The sequence below is a fragment of the Amphiura filiformis genome, chromosome 1 (genome assembly GCF_039555335.1).
Source record: "Amphiura filiformis chromosome 1, Afil_fr2py, whole genome shotgun sequence".
Lineage (NCBI taxonomy): Eukaryota > Metazoa > Echinodermata > Ophiuroidea > Amphilepidida > Amphiuridae > Amphiura > Amphiura filiformis.
The window spans coordinates 95094142-95118645 of record NC_092628.1 but is presented as its reverse complement, the minus strand read 5'-3'; the positions used below and the strand labels follow the sequence as shown (position 1 = coordinate 95118645).

The following is a 24504-nucleotide window of genomic DNA, read 5'->3' as shown; positions in this document are numbered from 1 at the left end:
AATATCTGCCCACCCACCTTTAAACAAGAAACAACTCCTTTAACTTGATTGGTTCACTGTATTGCTTTGTTCAGTTTTGGCTCACAAAAAAAAAAATCTGGAAAAGGCTTCTCATCCAGTAAAAGTAGTGGCTTATGGTATTCATAAGTATCAAAGGAGCAGATATTTTTAGGTTGTTATTAAATTTGCTTCTGGTGCACCCTCATTATTGGAGTAATATAAAGCATTTTTGTAAATTTTAGGTTTATTTTTATACCACATAATTATAAGGCAGTTGTGATTTGTAATAAACTAGTAATAATATAATATTATACTGAATATAGTGAATTGCTTAATGTCAGAAATGTGCTTCCATTTTTGTCCTCGCCGAAATTTGTTCAGAAAGAGACTATGCGGCCCAGTGATGGATCTAGAGCAGTGGGGGGATTTGAAAAAACGATGTAGAAAATGTATCAAATGGCCGAGAAGCAGCAGGCGGTTTTCGAAGGATGATGTTTCCATGTTTCCCCTGAGAAGTGGACAACTTGGTGACCATTTTGGCATTAATATTATTGTAGTTTGAACAAGCCGAAAATTCTTTATACATTCAAGTTCAAGTTTATTTCACCATCATATTATATACAATAACAAAATATTCAAGAAAAGGATGGTAGGACAATCACAAGAGCAAAGCTCGTAAGACATGATTGCCCTCGGTGCAAAAACAAAAGACGCCTACAGACAACAGACAAGGACGGGGTGAAAAACGGCAGACTGACAGGACTAGTGCAGACAGACAATGACGTTGGCAATGGCAATAACATATAAACAAAAGTCGATTGATAAAAAAAAAATGCATTAACTTTATACAGTACAAAATAGAATGTTATGATACAGGGCATTTATGAAGCAATAAATTTATGAGTATAAAGAAATCAGATAATCTTTATAGCTGCGTTTGAATGAATTGGGAGACAAGGCGATTAAATTTAAAACAAGTTAAAGTAAATGACAAGAAATAAATCAAGTAAATAAGTAATTAAACAATTAAAGAAAATGCATATGAATAAATATTTTTTTTTTTACATACGCAGGGGGGGTGAAAATTTGCAAAATGAAGGCCCAATTGAAGCCATTTGTGCCTAATTATTTTAGTTATTGCTTAAAACATGAAGTGTATGGTTGGCAAAAAAGGTCACTTGTTTATCCATACGCTGGGGTGTCTGAGGGGGGGGGGGCATGTCCCCTCTCAAAAGAGCTCAAAAGTTGGACCATTTTGCAAAATAAAGGCCCAATCGAAGTCATTTGATGGATGCTTTTGACACTATTAGTGTGTAAAATTGTATACATAAGTAAATAAATCTATTCCCTACATATTGATGCAAATTGATACTTTTCTCCGATCCTAACTTTGCTCACATTTTATAGGCCTTGGTGAGTGAGCATGGCACATATGATTTTTTTGTCTTTTGTAGGCCTATAGTTTGTTGGGACTACATTGTATCAATCTTCGTTTGTAACGATCGTTTGTTTTCCAGCAATTCTATTTATTCAAAAGCGCAAAAGGTCGTGAGATCCTGATAAATTAATGATAAAAAATCGGCAAATGGTGGTGAGATTGCGATAATTGGTGATAAAAAGGGGGCGTATGTAGCAGTTCACACAGAGTCTAGACTACCAGGGATGTAGACTACGGAGTAATACAAATACTTCCACGTGTCTCTATAAGGACATCCAAATGATATCTACGTGTAGTCTTGTGAAATTGACAACCAAATATTAATAGCTGCTGATGTTTCATCATGCGCAGGAGGGCGACAGAAAGGCCTACTTCTTGCTATTTACTGGTTTTTTTCTTATTAAAGGGGTATGATCAGATCAACAACCCCATCCCCACTGTATCATATAAACATGGAGATTTTAGCATCAGAAGAAAGCTCTACAGGTACGGGCCTCAATGTGAGATACAAAAAATGAAAATATCTGCCCACCCACCTTTAAACAAGAAACAACCCCTTTAACTTGATTGGGTCACTGTATTGCTTTGTTCAGTATCAAATGCGCAGGAGGGCGACAGAAAGGCCTACTTCTTGCTATTTTTTTTTCATTAAAGGGTCCAAAAGTGGGAGAAAAGTTGACGAAATGTCCTTTTTTTTAAATAGACGTTCCATAAGTCCAAAACGGCCTTTTTCTGGGGTGCATGTCTACTTTTCACACAAAAATCTATGCATGCGCACTTTTCAGATGAAAAAGGTGCCATTTTTTTTAGAGTACCAATAAATCCTGCGTTACGGTCCTGATCATCATCGTTCACATCATCGTTGACCTCATTGCGTATCATCGTTGACGTCATTGCGTTACTTATCATGCTTATGGCGTATATTTGCCAGTGGCGTGGCAGTTTTTTTTTGGTTTTTTTGTGGGGCAGTGGGGGTAAGATTTTGTTGGTGGGATCGGGGGGCACTCAACTTTGGAAGTGACGGTATGTGCCTGTCAATAGGCCCCTCTTTTGAAGTCGCCTATACCCGATGACCCCCTTTTTTTTTATAGTTGCGGCTACCCAATGACCCCCTTTTTTCTAGATTTTCTAGAATAGCATCATCAAAATTGCAACAAAACAATGCAAAATTGTCCAATTTTGCTCCATTTTTCCAAACTATGCCGAAACTTTCAAAATTTTGCTCCATTTTTTCAAACTTTTCTACCCGATGACCCTTTTTTTTTAAATCTTATACTCAATGACCCCTTTTTTCAAAATATTACACCCAAGGACCCCCTTTTTGATTTTGGTTGTACCCAATGACCCCCCTTTTTAGAATAACGCTTTGTACCCGATAGGCCCCTTCGCGACGCCGGTAGGCACATACCCGTCACTTCTAAAGTTGAGTGCCCCCCCCCCCCGGGTGGGATCCGAAATTTTGCCGACTTCTTGTTTCAAAGCACAAGATTAAAGGGGTGTAGGACTAACCTCATACCCTTCCCTGGCGCCACCACGGGTATTTTCCTATATGGTCCAATCAGACAAACAAATTAGACACAATTGAGATGTATTTTTTGTAATTTTCGCTACAGCTGCAATATTTATTGCACTCTAAAACTAAACTACCATGTCTACTTAATACAAAATAACTTTGAAAGTAAAATAGCTTGCTTGCTCGAGAACCTAAGTCTGCCGATATTTAACCCACAAATGCATGTGACACCCTCCCCTTGAACTGCAGGCTGATTATGATATTCGCACAGTATTCTGTGGATTTTGTCATACACTAATTAAGAGCATTTAATATAAATTTATATAGAATAACAGAATACTCAGTGAGCTATAGGCCATATATATCCTTTAGGCTAAGCCTAATTACTATACACCATAATTAGTCACCTACATTTTGTATATTACAATTTCACAACAATTCAAAATTGTACAATTAGTTCCTTCTTTTGTTACATACTTGATGCATTTATGTTGATTGTCACGTTATATGATAGAAAAATAGAGCAATACTGTCTTAATGTCAGTCAAAAAAATAAGGTTTCAATTATTGCTGTTTGCAAACCACCTGTAAGGGGACAAATAACATAAATTCCCTTTTGTTTTGAGTTGCTACTGCAAAAATATAATAGCGTCTTGTTTATGTCTCTAATGCAGACATGTCTTCAACAGTGTATGACGTAATAAAGACATTTAGGTGGATTTTAAGACACGTTTTCTTAAGTTGAACTTGCATACATGGCCATAATTCAGTCACAAGATAAATAGCATTGGAAAAGTATACGGTACGCCACTGGACCGTTAGCAATATCAAATAGAGATAAGATAACGATGCGTTATAATTGTGTCTTCATGTTTATATATGATAATGCTTTATAGTATCAATTTGCAAACAAGTCATGTCATCAACTGAAACCTTATTTTACCGATTGTTTTATCTTTCCACCAATCTTTAGACTTTAAATAGTCGATCAAGCTCAGATAGTCAGATATACTAGTACTCGTTCATGAATACTCAGTCGTTCACTTCATAAATGTTCTTATTTACAAATTTGGCAATATTTTGTGCTTTGGCAGAATGCACTTCGATTTAAACCTTCTTGTAGAGTCTTGTGCATGTGATACCTTCAGTTGTACAGACCTGGAGAAAATAAAAGCAAAATATTAAGAAAATGTCTTAATAAATTAGAATTTTCTTTATTTTTATGATTGAGCATTCGCGGATATTCGCAAACTACAAACTAAGGATACCCCCTCAAAAAAAGTTTTTATTTGGATAAATTTATGTTGTGCGCATGGTATATACAAAGCTTTTGTATTTTATTCCGTACTGCATTTTAATCACAGCAAGTTTTGTATTTAACCTGCAGACGAATATATCTCAGATTTAACTTATAACTTATTGAGCATGTTGAGAGGTTGTTCTAAAACGTGAAAATAAAAATCCCGTAATGGTCTGAACAGCCAAAATACAACAATTTCGGCCAAATAAAAAAATAAACATGTTTCATGTCCCCTCCCGCTACCTTTTTTGAGGTTTCATCAATTATATTTTTATTTTTTGAAATTCGGTTATATAACTTTTCAAAAAATATGTCTTGGAATTAGAGATGCTTTCTATAGCCTTGCTAATATACAAGAAACACTTTTGTAAGGTTTTGTGATTAGAGGGGGGGGGCTACCTCTCAGAACAACAAATAAAAAGAGGCCTCCTCCTTTTTCCAGGCATATTTATTGTATACCGCTAAACAGCTGTAATTATGGGTATTTACACCGATTTTGTGATAAAAATAGAAAATAAAAAGACCCCTCTTCCTCCTTTTTTTTTAAAAACCCGGACGTGAAACATGTTTTTTATTTTATTTGGCATTATGCTTGTTTTCCTCATTCAGCGTCTCCTATGATTAATAAATTCATGACTTTTTAAGGATCGCTTCGCAAAGTATCACATTTTTAATGGAACTATAATCATTTTTACTTATACGTAACAGTTTACAGTCGGTTTTTTTAATGAAACTTTAGGCACAAACAAGTTTATATTAGACTTAACAGGTAGGCATGATAGCTGTTGTCGTATGGAACAAGAGTATTTATGTGCGTTTCACGACTCAAAACACACAAAATATGAACTATATGCGGGGAAATAGGATCAAAATATATTAAGACTGCGTATATTACTTACTACTACTAAGTCGCCATTGGCATCGATATCCCTGACGTATGTAACCTCTTTGCCCGATTCCCCTGCTGCTGGTTTCTCTATCTGGATTAATTTGTTACCGTCCAAAGTTATGTTATTCTGTGATTTAATATAAACAAATATATATTAATTAGCTTTATAACCCCACACTCCAAAAACCACTTCGTGCAGACTAAATTATTACGTGTTTTCTCTTCTCACAAAGCTGATAACAGTGTCCTTTTTCCAGATCCTGTGTCTCCTTTCAAAACGATTTACAAGAACAAATGTGCCAATTTTTGCACACACATCAGTCCCCTATTTTTTGGCCTATAAATCCCTCTCACATAGGCCTACAGTACACACCCCGACCCACACATACAGTATATATCAATCAATCAATAGCATATTTTCCTTAGTGTCATGGGAATGATATTTTCCTGATGTTGTTTTGAAATGCTTACACGTTGTTCAATACTTACAATAACTTTCCTGCCGTCAGGTGAAGTGTCATTGAAGTCCTCCCCAAGTTTGAATGTGACTTTGATGTTCTTGAAGGAAGACTCTGAGAAGAAGGTAACCTGGTCCCCTTCTTGCGAGATGGTCATTTGAGGCTTGGTAACCTGCCCGATTTTACGGAGGGCTATGTTTACACCTGCAATGAGAAGATGGGTAGTATTATTGTAAAATTAATTTGTAAGCAGTTCTCTCATGCGCCCGACTTCATCAGATTATGACTGTGAGACGGTATTGGGTAAAAAAATAATAGAAAAAAATGGGCACCTTTTTGATCATCTAGAATGTTTAATCTGATACCACACTATTAATAATTTCATTGATACAATATATCTACATGAGAAAGGAAACTAAACACATATAATGCTAAATTAGACGTCCGGCTACATTTTCATTATCATAGCATAAAGTATTTTTACACTTGGAAAAGAGTCCATAATTGGGAAAATGTGTTTTCAATCGATGCAATATCTTATCTAAACAAAAAGAATAAAAAATAAAGATGTGAAAAGTTAAAAGAAGAAAATGGAAACGAAATTACTGGAATGACTGAAGAAAATGTATTGTAGATCCTGATGATGAGGCTATTGATAAAGGGTGAATGTTAATTCATTATTGATATGAAAACATGAGTATATGTAAATATGCCAACATGAATATACTTGGGTTTATTTGTTGTTTGATAACATTGAAAAGCAATAAAATATCTATAGTATATCTATTAAATGCTAATGAAAGCAAGAAATCGTTCATATAAATTCATGTTTGATGGCAAAAGCAAACATTTACATAATGCTTCAAAATGTCCGTGTATGTGCCCATATTTATATGCCCAGCCAAAGACGTTTTGGGCATACAGGGTGTCCCAGAAAAAATTACCGGGCGAATGAATTTGGACGTAAGTCGAGAAATAGACATCAGAATCCAAAACTCTAAACATCAGCGTGTAGCTCATCTTATTTTGCATCTTATACGCTAATTTTACTGGAATCGGTTGACTGATTGCGAAGAAATGAGCGATTACATAACACATGCCTCAATTCACTTCATTCCAAGTTTGAAAGAAAGATCATTCAACACCATGCGCACTAGTGGTTAACACTGTCATTTGGGCTTCATATTTTGTTCGATGAAATCCTTTTCGTTCTTTTTAAACAATCTGTTTCTTTCAAAACATCTGATTAGGTTTTGTTCAAATTTTAAAACCTGCACGATATTGAAAATGAAAGCTTGCATGTAACATGATGCTCGGTACTTTTTTTCGTTAATGTTGATATAAATGTTGCATAAAGAATTATTGTAAAAAGAATTCCAGCTGGATTAAAACATTTCTCACACACATTAATGTTTTTGGAATATTTCCAAGAAATTGTAATGCAAAACATTAATGTTGTATAGTATCAAAAAATCACACGTAAAACTGTAAGCAGTTGATTATTGTCATTCTTGGCTCAAATGTTCTTTGAAAAGTTAAAATATAACATATTTGCACAACATAAAGAATTGAAGATGGAAAGCTTCCAATTACAGAAATCGAAGTTTTCTCGGACAAATTGTTATTTATCTTCAGTGAAGCATGGAAAACATAACACCGTCGGATTATAAAATAGATTATGTGGACTAAATTTAATAAGATACACAAACTTTAGGAAGCGGTGAGCGAATATGAAAAAGCGCCTGTTGATCAAACTTGGAATGAACTGCATTGATGCGCGCATTATGTAATCGTTAATATCTTCGCAACCAGTCAATCGAATCAAATAAACTTTTCGTATGTGATGCACAATAAAATAGGCTATGCCCCACATTTTGAAGTTTTTGATTCTGATGTCTATTTCTCGACTTACACTCAATTTTATTCACTCGGTAATTTTTTCTGGGACACCCTGTATTTTAAAACATCGTTGTTATTATTATTAAAACCAATAAAGTGCCTTGCTGTGCACAGCAGTAACAACTTGGGAGTAAGTTGAGGCACAGGTCAAAATGAGATTTTCTAAAGCTTTCTATGTCACCATGAGTTCAACTATTCTTCTTGACCCCAAAACCCTAAAGAATGTTGCTCCTTATTCAGGTTTATACGACCGAGTTTTGTGTTTGAAGGAAAATATAATTATTTGGCTGAGTATTTATGTCTATTACCATTTTGCTATATCATTATCAATTATGCAGCTTCAAGATGGATAAATATAAGAAAAAAATGCATGCATGTGAGCGGTATAGGGTATGGCATATTTATAAACTTGGGTTGCAATTTTTTTTTAAATTATGATTGTCAAGACTAGGGCCTATCTGTGCTCATTGCTTTTTGATAGTGAAAATATATGTCCTCTTTGGACATGTTGAAAACAATGTATGGTATAACGATATAAGCAGATATAAGCTATATTACAGTGATACTGCTATACCATGCTATTTTAAGGTTATAACTATTTTGAACTGTTGCGATTTGGTAGTTCACATCATCTTGCGAATGGTAGTGAGCTTTGGCAAAAACTGCATAACTCATTTACATAGCGAGCATTTAAAAGAATTCAAATATCACAGATATACTTTTGTATGTACTGTGGTTCTTGAGTTATGTTGTAAAGTGGGCTGAAACAACAACACTTTTGTAAAACATACATAACTCATTAACAACAATAAATTAAGCAAGTTTTCAAAGTATAGGATTTGTAGAATGAACTTTTGCAAAACATCAAGATGTCATTTTTCAATAATATATTGATCTAGATAATAATAATCGATTTTTTGGTTGCTTCGACCAACAATACCTCGTCTATAAGCTTCTATAGCTTTCTATACCCTTAATAAGCATGTCTAGACCATACTGAACATGACGTTGAACTTGATCATTCATAAAATGCATAACAGATAAATTGGGCACAGCATGGGTAGCCGTGACGTGATGGTAGCATGGTTTAGTAAGACTTGAAATTATTCAATCATGACCGACTCGCTGTCATCCTTCGTTCGTTCCAGGATCTGTGGTGTGGTATACATGATTCCATGCCTCCAAAACCCTCAAAAGCAGCAATTAGGCTAAGCATGATACTTTTGTACTTTATACTGAGAATGAGAAATTTAAAATATTTCCCCGGGAATATTTCACATCACAAATAACATTATGAATACCAAAGTAACATGTATAAAAGATTGGATAATGATGGAGATGCAGAAGCGGTAGAATACTGTATAACGACTTACCTAATGCTTTCATGAATTCATCGAAGTTCTCGCTCTTTTCGAGCTTGTACTTTCCACAAAATCTGTCCACCATTTTGATAAATATATCGGAATTATCTAAGAAATTGAATGATTGGTGCTGTGTATGCCTCCACTAGAAGCCAAAAGGGCAGATCAGCGAACTATAGGTTGGTTTTATATCGATATCTGATACCAGGAGACCAAGTTCGATAAACTTATGATAAATCACGTGCATCAGCTATTATAGGCAAAGCCATTTTCAAACCAGGGGTGCTTTATACCAAAATGTATTTCAGGTACAGGTAGCATATTTATTGAGCTACTCGGGAGCAAACATAAAAGCTATAAAAGCTTATAAAGGGAGCTAAATGCCGAGACATTGCAGCTTGGCGTTATTAATTGATGTTTAACCAAAGAAACATATGCAAATATATAAATACAATTATGTGTGTATGAAGATTTTTTATTTCCGTCTTCATCATGTTCATGCTTCCCAAAATTGGAAAAGTATATTAACTTGAGAGTGGTGTATAAATGTTATAAAAACGTCAAAATGTTTTCATTTTATGAATACGTGTTGTTTTTATTTAATCCGAGTTTTTAGCTTGATGTTTCTTACTTCCGCGATAAGGTGTCTTTAATGCTCACAAAAAGTGTGGATTGAGCTATAAAAGACTGCACAAAAAGTCACGCAGCCGTGACAAATACGTCTTTACCTTCGGAATTATTAATCATACTGTATTCACAATATTTTAACATAAGGCAGGTGATGTACACGCATTTTGATACCCCATTCGCCCAATTTCGTTCAATATTAACAACACATTTAAAGTAAAAACCCTGAATTTAAAAAAAGCTATGTGTTGATTTGAATCCAGCGCGAAAATAAGGCCGTATAAAATTGCTGTTTTGGTTCTCACCCCCTCCCTCCTCAATTTCTGGGATTTGTCAGATTTTTTTCCAGATATTTCAAAAAATTTAGACTTTGGAATACTTTAGGAAAACTTACACATATAAATAAGTTTATTAGAGAACATGTGAGGTCTTTATGTTATTATAAACACTTTTGAGTAAGACTTAATTGGCCTTTTGGAAACATGGCGCGGCGTACACAATAGGAGGGCAGTATGCAATATGGGTAAAACCCGCAAAATTCCAGACCTGCCAAATTCAAAAGACTTTACCCACTTTGTGCAGCGCCATCCTATTGTGTCCACCATACCTCTAAAAGGCAACTCTAATGCATAAAACATTTTAACACTAATTTGGAACACTTTCATGAACATTTGAATGACAGTTTTAACATGATGATGTATATAAATTTGAACACAACCCATTTCAATCTTATATTGTTGTGACGATAATTTGTCTTTGCTTAATTGAATTTAATACACACCTATGACGTCGCGCTATTGTTTTACCGCTCCATTATTTTCCACGAATGGAGCGATGATCACAATAACACGCCATTCGTAAATGCCTTTCTCTTTTCTCTGAAAAGCAAATACTTTTCAGGGAAAAAGTACTGGCATTTACGAATGTAATGTTAATATCAATTGCACTTTTGAAAAGCAAGTATTTGCGAAAAGTGCGGTATTGTTATCATCACTTCATTCATGCAAAACAATGATACGAAAAACAAGAAGAAAATGATTTTCATTAATACAATAAATTGAGGAAGCGGATAGCAACATTTGCACAGTATTGTCATGGGACCTGAGAGCACATCAGACATATCGAATTGCATGCTGAATACGAGGATTGTCCCTATATCTAATAATAATAATAGGTATATCACCCCAAAAATAAGCGCAGCAGAAACATGTTATTTGACGCTTTTAATTGAATCATCGTTATGAATGCTTCAAAAAACAAAAAACAGAATTGAAATCGGATAATGCAAAGTGATGTAACGTCAACTTGAAGATACCCGGAAATCGGGTGAAAACCTGCCACAAATTGCCATAAATGCCAAAATGGTACTCTCTCCGACTCGTAATGCTTATTCGGACACTTACTTGAAAAGGTAGCATTGATTTAAGTATCACAGATTAATTGCATATCTTTCCGGACTTCGTTAAAGAAAACAAGATTAAAAAATCTCTCCTCGAATAAATGTAATAAATCCACCAAATATACAATTTTAGCCATTTTGACCAATCTGCAGATAAATAAAAGCTTAGTCCAGCTAATTGTCTCGAGACAGCAGGAAAGCACAACAACGCAAAGAATAGACTCCGCATTGCCCCACGATCATGAGGACCATTTAATACACATAAGCTTATTTATAATAATTTCACAATCTCATAGAAATTAAGACTATATTGAGATAATAACAGATTTCATATCAATTAAACAAATTATATACATTGAGATAATTAATTGCAGCAAGCATTTGGAATTATTGATTATCTTCATATAAATCAATAAACACACAAATTATTGGAAAATGTGTACAAGCCAACCATACAGGCTGGACAAACAAAAGTTGACTTCTGAATCACATTTAACCAATTTCATCTTAAGCAAATCTTAAGCATATCTTAAACAGATACATCTTTGGATCAAACAGAGGATTGGATTGGAAAACAGCATTTTTAACCGCAATTAAATAATTAGAAATCTCCAAAAGAATAAACAATGCCAACACTAGCAAACGAACATTTTGTATTCAGCCAGATCTGGCATCAATGCTTAAACCATTTACTGATATATAATATATTAAATCCACGGTTATTTACAACCAAGTAAATAAAGATACTCCAAATAAGCAACAAAGCATTTATAACCCTGGTATAAAACGCAGTAGAAAGGGAGAAAAGCATGAAGGCAACCAATAGCCCACTATAAAACGCAGTAGAAAGTGGAGACAATCTACTGACAAGATTCTTCAGGTTTTGAAGAAACTCCACCACCCTCACTAAAAACGCAGTAGAAAGTGGAGACAATCTACTGACGAGATTCTTCAGGTTTTGAAGAAACTCCACCACCCTCTATAAAAACGCAGTAGAAAGTGGAGACAATCTACTTATGAGATTCTTCAGGTTTTGAAGAAACTCCATTCAAAGCAATCAATAGCCCAATAAAACCAACAAATACCATAAAACGCAGTAGAAAGTGGAGACAATCTACTGACGAGATTCTTCAGGTTTTGAAGAAACTCCATACAAAGCTTTCAATAGCCCAATAAAACCATTCAATACCATAAAACGCAGTAGAAAGTGGAGACAATCTACTGACGAGATTCTTCAGGTTTTGAAGAAACTCCATTCAAAGCAATCAATAGCCCAATAAAACCAACCAATACCATAAAACGCAGTAGAAAGTGGAGACAATCTACTGACGAGATTCTTCAGGATTTGAAGAAACTCCATACAAAGCATTCGATAGCCCAATAAAACCAATCAATACCATAAAACGCAGTAGAAAGTGGAGACAATCTACTGACGAGATTCTTCAGGTTTCGAAGAAACTCCCCCACCCTCTATAAAAACGCAGTAGAAAGTGGAGACAATCTACTGACGAGATTCTTCAGGTTTTGAAGAAACTCCATACAAAGCATTCATTCCCCTTCTATAAAACGCAGTAGAAAGTGGAGACAATCTACTAATGATATTCTTCAAGATTTGAAGAAATTCCATACAAAGCCTCTATTTTAAGCATAAAGCAGCATAATTGGACATACCATTTTATTGGAGTATCTTTAACCATATTTAGTTAACTGATTCACCCTTCCAGCTTTTGGGAGGGTGGGTGGGATTTTTGGTCCATCAAGATCGAAGGAACAATTGCAAGTGCATCACTAGGAGAACTATGGACATAACAAAGGAATGAAAAAATAAGACAGGAGACCTGAATGGCTGCACACCACTAAAGTGACAGCTGACTGGACAGAAAAACTGAGCTTGTTGCTATAACAACATAACAACAACCCCTACATTAAAACTGAATTGACCAGGAGACCAAAAAACTTTAAGTGTACTTGAGAATGCTCAAGTGGGAATAAGAGGATAAGCCTCTACACCTAGATGCACATGACAGCCTAATGTCCCCTGCTGCTGAGACAATCTAGTTTTTAAAAGATTTGCAACTTTAAAAAACGGAATTAATATGCAAAAATAATGCCAACAGAGAACCGTACATGATATGAGGATGCGGTTTTTTTTGCACACATAAGTACCCAAAGTTCTTTCATTTGGTAACAAAAAATACACAAAAAGTCATTAATTATGCAAATTAGCTAATTACATCGAATTATATATTTATGCCATTCTTATGTTAATTAGGCATATGTAATTTTTACTTTTTTCAATGTTTTATTTATGTTTTATCCATACAGCATGATTTTGTCAAATATGAACCTGCTGTGATGTTGAATAAAGAAACTGCAGTTAATTGCCTAAGTGCACCGAGTTTTCAATTGGTATAGGGAAGTGTTTCACTCATTGTCCAAGGAAAAAAATACATGATAACAAACACTGGTATTTCAGACCGGTGCACCGCGGTGGTACTAGGTCCTCTATTTCGAGAGACCTATATTTATTGATTTATGGACGATCTAAAAAAATTCATAAAACAGGTCTTAACTCTTAAACTAGGCAGTGTTTAATTTCGGCGGAGTTGATAGTGATTTAGGAAATGTTTCACCTATCATATATTAAAAAGACAAATTATTGTGATCAATGAAACATAACGAGGAAATCGTTTTTTTTGACATGTATGTTTTAAAAAATTGGCCAACTTTGATCCGCGCGCTTTTTGATTCACTGTTATGTATGCGTGCACAGTATGACAGAATTATTGTGCAGCCACTGTGACATACCTAATAATAATAATTTTGATTTTGTGAAATTCGCGATGTAATACAAATTATTAAAATTTCATATTTTTTATATTTGTCCAAATTTAACAGTCCTCGAAGTAAACTTTATAAATCTAATGATATGTAATTAAACTATAGGCCTATGTAGCTGGGATGAAAAGCCGACTCAATTGAAAATTTGACCTTTCATATAGAACCTAAACATTTGTTTCCAAAAAGACCTACTTTTTTTTAGTGTTTTGAGGAAAAAATCTATATCTTTAATAATGAAGGTCACAATTTTCATATGATTGACGGCTGTTCAACCCAACTTCCTAATATTTACTGCATATCGTTAGATTTATACAATTTACTTTGAGGACTGTTTAAATTTCAAAAATATCAATTTTTAATAATTTGCCTTAAAATGTGTATTGTAATATGTATCGCGAATCTAAATTATTTGATATCAGAAGGATGTGTCTGATTTGCTCTTAGGTGCCACAAACAAAATACGTAAAAACGTCGCTATCCGAGCCCTTACAATGCAATCTGTGAAAAGTAAGTCAAGATCAAAACGGGCAGGTTAAATTGTTGGCTAAGTACGTTGTACTTATTATGCAAGATGTGTTTTTACCCTCACTTAGGCTTTACTTCGTAGGCCTTTACTTTTATTTATTTGGACCTTTCTTTCTACGCTTACTGTTTTTTATAACATTTTTTTCCTTCTTTATATTTTTATACGTTTTCAGTGGCTTAGGCCCTACATATAATTTGTCATATTTTGGGCAACATTGCTACATATACATAATACACATTCTGTATCAATGTATTTAGGCCTATGAATCTGTTTATTTTCAAATCGTTCTCTTCGGGCATGTTTAATAATGATAAAAGCCACAGTAGGTCTATTTTCTGTATAATTTTTTATTTGTCATTAGTATATCTGATGTTTCATCTGATGGTATTTTGGCATGCTTGAATATTTACTTACATCGATCAGTAGGCCTATCCGATACCGTAAAACGGGTAACTTTGGGCACTTTTCAGAGTTTTTAAACCACTGCTTCCAAACAAAACCAAATATATTTCTAATTATCTCTTTTTTATGACGTTAGGGTTCCCTTCTACACCTTGAAGTTGAAAAAGATTTTTGAATAATTTTGAAAGGGTGCCCTATATAGGGGTTGAAAATAGCCTGACCAAAGTTACCCCGCATTTGGGGCAACTTTGGTCAGAGTATTACATTCCATGAAGAAAAGAAAATGAAAAAATTGATCTTCGCTGTATATGGGCAAGGTTTTGTTTTTGTGACATTTGTCCCCATGCAAAATTAAGCAAGCACGCATCCTTGCTCACAAATATCGATTTTTATTTTGTCTGAAAAAAATGTAAAAAATGCTCATTTTTGGTCAAAAATGCCAATATTTTCGTAACTTTCAAAGAAATTGGACATGAGCGACTTCTTCCAAATATATTTCTTAACAAATTGAGACCAAATATGACTAAAAACAATATTGCTGTACGGAAATATGACCATTTAAAAGATATATTTGAACGACCAAAGTTACCCCGCTTACCGAAGTTACCCCCATTTTACGGTAATTAAATATTACAATGTTAGGGACGCTCCATTTGATTTCGGAAGGGGACTGGAAGTTGAGGTGGCTTTTATTTCGCGTCGAAGGCGGCGAAGTTTGTTTTGTTTTTTGCCGACAAAGTTCAAGGACAATAATAGGCCTAGGTAAAATGTGTTGTAGTACATTTAAAATTTTCGTACCTTTTCGTACCTGATTTTGGTCCTTCTGCTGCGAATCAACGATATATATCCTCGGAATGATTCCATCACAAAATTATCCAAGATAAACAATAGTGTCCATAATTGCATGGTTGTTCCAAAATCGTAAACTCGATTCACAGAGAAGAGTATCATTGCTCAGGTATAGCGATAGGTGTAGTTTTCTTGAGGTTGACAACTGTAATGACCATTTCATATGAGCCTATACATGCTATATGACTTTTTTGCCAATTTTCCTTATTATGCAAAATAGAGACCTAAACGCAACTACTTCAACAGTTAATACATTAGAAGTGGGCATAAAGAACTATTGATGGTCTAATCACTTCAATAATGATTTTACGAATCTACGTTTATTCAATTTGTGTAACAAACATTTTAAATCTTTATAATTCAAGAAGGTGGTTACGGATGATTTGAACTAAACACCTGGATCGTGATATGATGGGTATTTCTATAGAAATTTTACATAAAGCTGAGTCGGACTATTTTTGCACTCGCACCTAAAATTTAGTACGATCATTATATTAGTGTATTGTCCGGCATCAATGAGTAATTGATCAATTTGTAAAGAGCAACCTATTTCAATAACACTCCATTCGTGTAAAATAATGGAGCGGTAAAACAATAGCGCGACGTCATAGGTGTGTATTAAGTCGGTTAATGGCCGCGGATTAGAACGTGAGTGGTAAGAATGGCTTCGCCGCTCCGCGGCTCAGCCATTCTTACCCACTCACGTTCTAATCCGCGGCCATTATCCTATACATAAATTTGAACATGTTACACTAGCGTATGTGTGGATGAGGACTTCTCACTTTGATGCCCTTTGCATGACGTTTGACCTGAATCATTACAAACACTTAATTTCTCGCAATAGGTATTTTTCTGTCCAAAGAGAGTAATTTAACCTTATGATCTCTGGATGCTCTTTGATCCAATGTCCCCTGCATCAGATAATTAATTGATAAAAGGAAATGTTAAGTTACTAACACGTTATTGTGGTCAATGTAACACACGTGTTAATAAAGGCAACATATATGTTACAAATTTAACATTATATGTTCATATTTATATACGTTTTAAAACTGACGTTCAAGTGTAAGTGTTAATAAAAGTGTTCAAATTGGTGCGTTATTGTTACAAGTGGTGTGCATTTTATAGTGTTTATTATATATTTTAAGTCTTCCTCAAAAGTGTTTATATATTAACACTTGTTTCTGCAGTGATATGTCACTAAGCGCTTTACCCAGCAAACACAGAACGTTTTCGACATCATTTGCTAAAGGTTGGCAGAAAACGTTTAAAATGTTGTAATGTGAAATTGTTGTAATGTGTTTTCATACAAAACGTTTTATATAACCCGACATTTAATATTATAAAAACATTTTTACCTAAACCAAAACCATGCAAAATATAACTTATTTAAAACGTTTTTATAACTTTTTTGTGTTTGCTGGGTATACTCTTGCTTTATTAGCCTATAATTATACTATTATAGTAAAATAAAGTTGTCATTATTTTTGTTACAAACTTTTTATTTTCTTGGCGTTTTGTTAAAATAAAGTTGTTATTGCTGTGGGGTATGTTTTTGTTATATGTGTCATGAGGTGGAAACCCATCAAACACAAAACGTTTTACAGACAACGTTTAAATGTCGGGTTATAATACTAACATTCAGAAAATATTTTTTGCAACAATGTTTGCCAAAAATATTTTACAATAACATTTTGATAACATTTTAACAAGGTGGTTGTGGTGGGTTTTTTTCATATAAAGCGTTTTATAAAATGCTTTCATGACTCTATATTATCTGACATTTAAATGTTATAAAACGTTTTGACCAAAACCAAAACGCATTCATACAATGTTTATAACGTTTTAAACATTTTTGTATTTGCTGGGAACAACTTCTCAGTGCATCATATGCAGAGGCCGATAACTTTCTTTTCGAATAGAGTTTTATACCAAAAAAAATAGAGTATCTTAAATCCGAAACCTCGACATCATTGACGACTATCTTACTATAATCTATATAAATAATACTGGTAGTCTGTGACTCTGTCCCTCTGTCCCTCTGTGAGTCTGTCTGTCCGCCTATTTTCTTGGAGACTAGGGGTCGCACGTTCCTCAAACTTGGTGGGTGGGTGCAGCTTGACCCCACACAGAACAAGTTTGTATTGGTTAGTGGGTCAAGGTCACCCAAGGTCATCCAGGGGTCAAATTAGTAAAAACTGTTTTTCTCAGGGACTGGGGGTCGCACGTTCCTCAAACTTGACGGGTGGGTGCGTCTTGACCCGGGACAGAACAAGTTTGTATTGGTTAGTGGGTCAAGGTTACCAGAAGTCATCTAAGGGTCAAATTAGTAAAAACTGTCATATGGGCATGCAACTTGGTGGGTAGGTGCATCTTGACCTAAGACGGAACAAGTTTGTATTGGTTAGTGGGTCAAGGTCACCCAGGGGTCATCTGAGGTCAAATTAGTAAAACTGTTTTCCGCCTATTTTCTCGGAGACTAGGGTCGCACGTTCCTCAAACTTGGTGGGTGGGTGCATCTGGACCTCAGACAGAACAAGTTTGTTTCGGTTAGTGGGCCAAGATCACCCGAGGTCATTTAGGGGTCATCTGAGGTCAAATTAGTAAAAACTGTCGTATGGGCATGAAACTTGATGGGTACAGTCAACTTTTTAGAGTCAAATTTTTGGACGGTCATTTTGGGGTCATCCAAGGTCAAATTACTAAAAACTGTCGTATGGGCATGTAACGTGGTGGGTACAGTCAATATTTAGAGCCAAATTTTGGTAGGTCATTTCAAGGTCACAAGGGGTCATCTGAGTTCAAATTAGTAAAAACTGTCCTATGGGCATCAGTCACCATCAGCCAGGTAACCGCGACAGCCGACTAGAACCGCCAAATACGGGTAACCGCTTAGTCTTACTATAATTCACCAGAATCTGTCTGTTTGTCTGTCCGCCTCTTTTCTCGGAGACTGGGGTCGCACGTTCCTCAAACTTGGTGGGTGGGTGCAGCTTGGTATGAGGAAGAACCAGTTTATATTTTTAAGGTCAAAGGTCAACGACCGGGTCAAGTCCAATTGAAGTCTAATTTCAAATTGTTCCTATGGAGCTCAAACTTGGTGGGTGTGTTGACCTTGGACTAACAAAATTAATAAAAGTTTCCACGGTGACCTTTTCGTCAGACCTACGGTTAAGAGGTCACAGGTCAAAAAAGGTAGACATTTCAAATTGCCCCTATGGAGCTCAAACGTGGTGGGTGGGTGGATCTTGGACTAACAAACAAAAGTTTCCACGTTGACCTTTTTGTCAGACCTACGGTTAAGAGGTCATAGGTCAAAAAAGGTAGAAATTTCAAATTGCCTCTATGGAGCTCAAACTTGGTGGGTGAGTGGACCTTGGACTAACAAACAAAAGTTTCCACGGTGACCTTTTTGTCAGACCTACGGTTAAGAGGTCATAGGTCAAAAAAGGTAGACATTTCTAATTGCCTCTATGGAGCTCAAACTTTGTGGGTGAGTGGACCTTGGAGTAACAAACAAACGTTTTTACGGTGACCTTTTTGTCAGACCTACGGTTAAGAGGTCATAGGTCAAAAAACGTAAAAATTTCAAATTGCTCATATAATGGACCTCAAACTTTGTGGGTGGGTGTAACTTTGGCCAAGGAAGCTCAGGTTTGCGTTTGTTAGGTCATCCAGATCAAAGGTCAGGTCAAATTTTAAATTGAGGGCGAAAGTCAGGTCAAATTGCAAAAAGCTGCAATTGAGCTCAGCTGTTAGGAAAGTGATCCCAGCCAAAGGACACACCCTGATTTTGAGATCTGCAAAAGCCAATAACCATGATAGCCGAAAACCGCAAAATACGGGTAACCGCCTAGTTTACTACCAGAATCTGTCCATCTGTTTGTCTGTCTGTCTGTCCGCCTCTTTTCTCGGAGACCGGGGGCCGCACGTTCCTCAAACTTGGTGGGTGGGTGTATCTTGACCCCAGGCAGAACGAGTTTGTATTGGTTAGTGGGTCAAGGTCACCAGAGGTCATCTAGGGGTCAAATTAGTAAAAACTGTTTTTCTCGGAGACTGGGGGTCGCACGTTCCTCAAACTTGACGGGTGGGTGCGTCTTGACCCGGGACAGAACAAGTTTCTATTGGTTAGTGGGTCAAGGTCACCAGAGGTCATCTAGGGGTCAAATTAGTAAAAACTGTCATATGGGCATGAAACTTGGTGGGTAGGTGCATCTTGACCTAGGACAGAACAAGTTTGTATTGATTAGTGGGTCAAGGTCACCCAGGGGTCATCTGAGGTCAAATTAGTAAAAACTGTTTTCCGCCTATTTTCTCGGAGACTAGGGGTCGCACGTTCCTCAAACTTGGTGGGTGGGTGCATCTGGACCTCAGACAGAACAAGTTTGTTTCGGTTAGTGGGCCAAGATCACCCGAGGTCATTTAGGGGTCATCTGAGGTCAAATTAGTAAAAACTGTCGTATGGGCATGAAACTTGATGGGTACAGTCAACTTTTAGAGTCAAATTTTTGGACGGTCATTTTGGGGTCATCCAAGGTCAAATTACTAAAAACTGTCGTATGGGCATGTAACGTGGTGGGTACAGTCAATATTTAGAGCCAAATTTTGTTAGGTCATTTCAAGGTCACAAGGGGTCATCTGAGTTCAAATTAGTAAAAACTGTCCTATGGGCATCAGTCACCATCAGCCAGGTAACCGCGACAGCCGACTAGAACCGCCAAATACGGGTAACCGCTTAGTCTTACTATAATTCACCAGAATCTGTCTGTTTGTCTGTCCGCCTCTTTTCTCGGAGACTGGGGGTCGCACGTTCCTCAAACTTGGTGGGTGGGTGCAGCTTGGTATGAGGAAGAACCAGTTTATATTTTTAAGGTCAAAGGTCAACGACCGGGTCAAGTCCAATTGAAGTCTAATTTCAAATTGTTCCTATGGAGCTCAAACTTGGTGGGTGTGTTGACCTTGGACTAACAAATAAAAGTTTCCACGGTGACCTTTTCGTCAGACCTACGGTTAAGAGGTCACAGGTCAAAAATGGTAGACATTTCAAATTGCCCCTATGGAGCTCAAACGTGGTGGGTGGGTGGATCTTGGACTAACAAACAAAAGTTTCCACGTTGACCTTTTTTGTCAGACCTACGGTTGAGAGGTCATAGGTCAAAAAAAAGGTAGAAATTTCAAATTGCCTCTATGGAGCTCAAACTTGGTGGGTGAGTGGACCTTGGACTAACAAACAAAAGTTTCCACGGTGACCTTTTGTCAGACCTACGGTTAAGAGGTCATAGATCAAAAAAGGTAGAAATTTCTAATTGCCTCTATGGAGCTCAAACTTTGTGGGTGAGTGGACCTTGGAGTAACAAACAAACGTTTTTACGGTGACCTTTTTGTCAGACCTACGGTTAAGAGGTCATAGGTCAAAAAACGTAAAAATTTCAAATTGCTCATATAATGGACCTCAAACTTTGTGGGTGGGTGTAACTTTGGCCAAGGAAGCTCAGGTTTGCGTTTGTTAGGTCATCTAGATCAAAGGTCAGGTCAAATTTCAAATTGAGGGCGAAAGTCAGGTCAAATTGCAAAAAGCTGCAATTGAGCTCAGCTGTTAGGAAAGTGATCCCAGCCAAAGGACACACCCTGATTTTGAGATCTGCAAAAGCCAATAACCATGATAGCCGAAAACCGCAAAATACGGGTAACCGCCTAGTTTACTACCAGAATCTGTACATCTGTCCATCTGTTTGTCTGTCTGTCTGTCCGCCTCTTTTCTCGGAGACCGGGGGCCGCACGTTCCTCAAACTTGGTGGGTGGGTGTATCTTGACCCCAGGCAGAACGAGTTTGTATTGGTTAGTGGGTCAAGGTCACCCAAGGTCATCCAGGGTCAAATTAGTAAAAACTGTTTTTCTCGGAGACTGGGGTCGCACGTTCCTCAAACTTGACGGGTGGGTGCGTCTTGACCCGGGACAGAACAAGTTTCTATTGGTTAGTGGGTCAAGGTCACCAGAGGTCATCTAGGGGTCAAATTAGTAAAAACTGTCATATGGGCATGAAACTTGGTGGGTAGGTGCATCTAGACTAATTCCAATCAGCCGTCTACACTTCGCATGTACTGTCATGCTTCGTAGTGACGACTGATTATCTTACAGCCCAAATCATGACGGACTTCTGAAAACTATTCAATGCGACTTTGGTTAAGCGCCGTAGCGCGACTGACTAGCGGCGCCCGTGTACCGCGTCGCTGTACCGCGCCGCTGTGACAAGATCGCGCTCTGAACTTCTAAAAACAACAAACTCGGTCAAAAGGTCAATTTGGACACAACTGCGCACGCTCTATGCCACAGGAATCCTGTTGCAAAATCCGTCACTTTTTTTCCACGTAGTTTTCTCAGTCGTCAATCCAGACGGTTGACGACTGAGGGCAGCAGTCTAAGGTGCATCTTGACCTAGGACAGAACAAGTTTGTATTGATTAGTGGGTCAAGGTCACCCAGGGGTCATCTGAGGTCAAATTAGTAAAACTGTTTTCCCGCCTATTTTCTCGGAGACTTGGGGTCGCACGTTCCTCAAATTTGGTGGATGGGTGCATCTGGACCTCAGACAGAACAAGTTTGTTTTAGTTAGTGGGCCAAGATCACCCGAGGTCATCCAGGGGTCATCTGAGGTCAAATTAGTAAAAACTATCGTATGGGCATGAAACTTGGTGGGTACAGTCAACTTTTATAGTCAAATTTTGGAAGGTCATTTTGGGGTCATCCGGGTCACCCAGGGGTCATCTGAGGTCAAATTAGTAAAAATGTATGCGCATGAAACTTGGTGGGTACAGTCACCTTTTAGAGTCAAATTTTTGGAAGGTCATTTTGGGGTCATCCAAGGTCAAATTACTAAAAACTGTCATAGGCCTATGGGCATGAAACGTGGTGGGTACAGTCAACATTTAGAGCCAAATTTGGGAAGGTCATTTCGAGGTCACCTGAGGTCAAATTAGTAAAAACTGTCCTACGGGCATAAAACTTGGTGAGTACAGTCACCATCAGCCAGGTAATCGCGACAGCCGAGAACCGCCAAATACGGGTAACCGCCTAGTCTATATAATAATACTGGTAGTCTGTGACTCTGCCTCTGTCTGTCTGTCTGTCTGTCCGCCTATTTTCTCGGAGACTAGGGGTCGCACGTTCCTCAAACTTGGTGGGTGGGTGCAGCTTGACCCCATACATAACAAGTTTGTATTGGTTAGTGGGTCAAGGTCACCCAAGGTCATCTAGGGGTCATCTGAGGTCAAATTAGCAAAAACTGTCATATGGGCATGATACTTGGTAGGTACAGTAAGCATTTAGACCCAATTTTTTTGAAGGTCATTTTGGGGTCATCCGGGGTCACCCAGGGGTCATCTGAGGTCAAATAACTTAAAACTGTCGTATGGACATGAAACTTGGTGGGTACAGTCAACATTTAGAGCCAAATTTTTTGAAGGTCATCCGGGGTCATCCGGGGTCATCTGAGGTCAAATAACTAAAAACTGTCATATGGGCATGAAACTTGGTGGGTACAGTCAACATTTAGAGCCAAATTTTTGGAAGTTCATTTTGGGGTCACCAGGGGTCATCTGAGGTCAAATTAGTAAAAACTGTTGGATGGGCATGAAACTTAGTGGGTACAGTCACCATTTAGAGCCAAATTTTTGGAAAAGCCATTTCGGGGTCATCCAAGGTCATCCAGGGGTCAGCTAAGGTCAAATTAGTCAATACTGTCATATGGGCATGAAACTTGGTGGGTACAGTCAACATTTAGAGCCAAATTTTGGAAGGTCATTTTGGGGTCACCAGGGGTCATCTGAGGTCTATTTAGTACAAACTGTCGAATGGGCATGAAACTTGGTGGGTACAGTCACCATTTCGAGCCAAATTTTGGGAAGGTCATTTAGGGGTCACCAGGGGTCACATGAGGTCAAATAAGTAAAAACTGTCGGATGGGCATGAAACTTGGTGGGTACAGTCACCATCAGCCCCGCCATCAGCCAGGTAATCGCACCCAGCCGAGAACCGCCAAATACGGGTAACCGCCTAGTAACTATGAAACTACCAAATATTTACAGTAGGCCTATAATACAGGAGCGAGTTTGAAAAGATGCACTATTTTGGAATAAAAGGAATAAATCATGTAATCTACTATTTCCTTTTAAAAGGTATTTTTATTTGGTTTACTTGCACAATATAATACTGCCCGGTGCTGCAGTTTCCAATATTGTTCGTATTAAAATATAATACATTGTAATTAAGTAGGCCTATATATTTGAAAATATCATGGGAATTTACCGGTATATGTCTTGGAGGGATAAACTTAAGTTGGGTAATTTTATTTATTTCCCGGATAGCCGTTGATTTGATATCTTTTAAGCAGAAATGAACCCCTGATTCCCTTAATATCGAGGGGGGGGGCGGGTACTCAAGTTCGGTTTGGGTAGGGGTGTGCCGCTAAGAATTTGAAAGTGGACCCATCGATATACCAATATTGCAAGAAATTCGGACCCATATACCAAATGTCTAAGAATTTCGGCCAAATTTAACACAAATTGTTGTACAGTAGTATTTTCCCCCCAAATTATGGGGCAATTTTTAAACATAGGGCCTAATTTGGCTACAGTGAGGCAAAATTGGGCTATTTTCCGAAAACAAAATAGACAATTTTGAAAAAAAAGGACCGTATATATAAAAAGGACTCATCCATATATACGAAAGTTGGTCTAGAAAAGGGGCCGTTGATATACCAAAAGGCAGATAATGTTACCCATATTTGTGGCACATCCCCGTATGGTAATTTGTACTGAGTACCCCCCCATATGATCTCCCTTTTTGAGATTTTATTGCACTTTTCAGAATCCAAAACATGGTAACAAATTACATAAATTCATGTTACAACATCAATCGCCTGTTTCGTCGATACTTTGTTAATTGTTCATCGATACTCAATCGAATGTCCATCGATATTTTGTCGATTCTTCGTCAACGTGCAGC

General features: G+C 37.1%; 1 protein-coding gene across 1 annotated transcript; it reads right to left on the bottom strand.

Moving 5' to 3' along the window:
• Positions 1 to 3692: 3692 nt before the first annotated feature.
• LOC140158587 (myelin P2 protein-like) lies at positions 3693 to 9060 on the bottom strand. The gene is made up of 4 exons (XM_072181733.1): positions 8871 to 9060; positions 5630 to 5802; positions 5151 to 5267; positions 3693 to 4109 (listed from the first exon to the last, which is right to left on the bottom strand). The coding sequence occupies exons 1-4, from the start codon at positions 8941 to 8943 to the stop codon at positions 4059 to 4061; spliced, it is 414 nt and encodes a 137-aa protein (XP_072037834.1). The 5' UTR covers positions 8944 to 9060; the 3' UTR covers positions 3693 to 4058.
• Positions 9061 to 24504: the final 15444 nt, after the last annotated feature.

Excerpts from the sequence above, each read along its gene's own strand:
- LOC140158587 (XM_072181733.1), bottom strand. The coding sequence starts at position 8,943 with ATGGTGGACAGATTTTGTGGAAAGTACAAGCTCGAAAAGAGCGAGAAC. Across the intron at positions 5,268-5,629 it reads CTGACGGCAGGAAAGTTATT|AATAACATAACTTTGGACGG; the intron begins GTAAGTATTGAA and ends ATTAAATCACAG. Across the intron at positions 4,110-5,150 it reads CCAATGGCGACTTAGTAGTA|GTCTGTACAACTGAAGGTAT; the intron begins GTAAGTAATATA and ends TATTTTCTCCAG.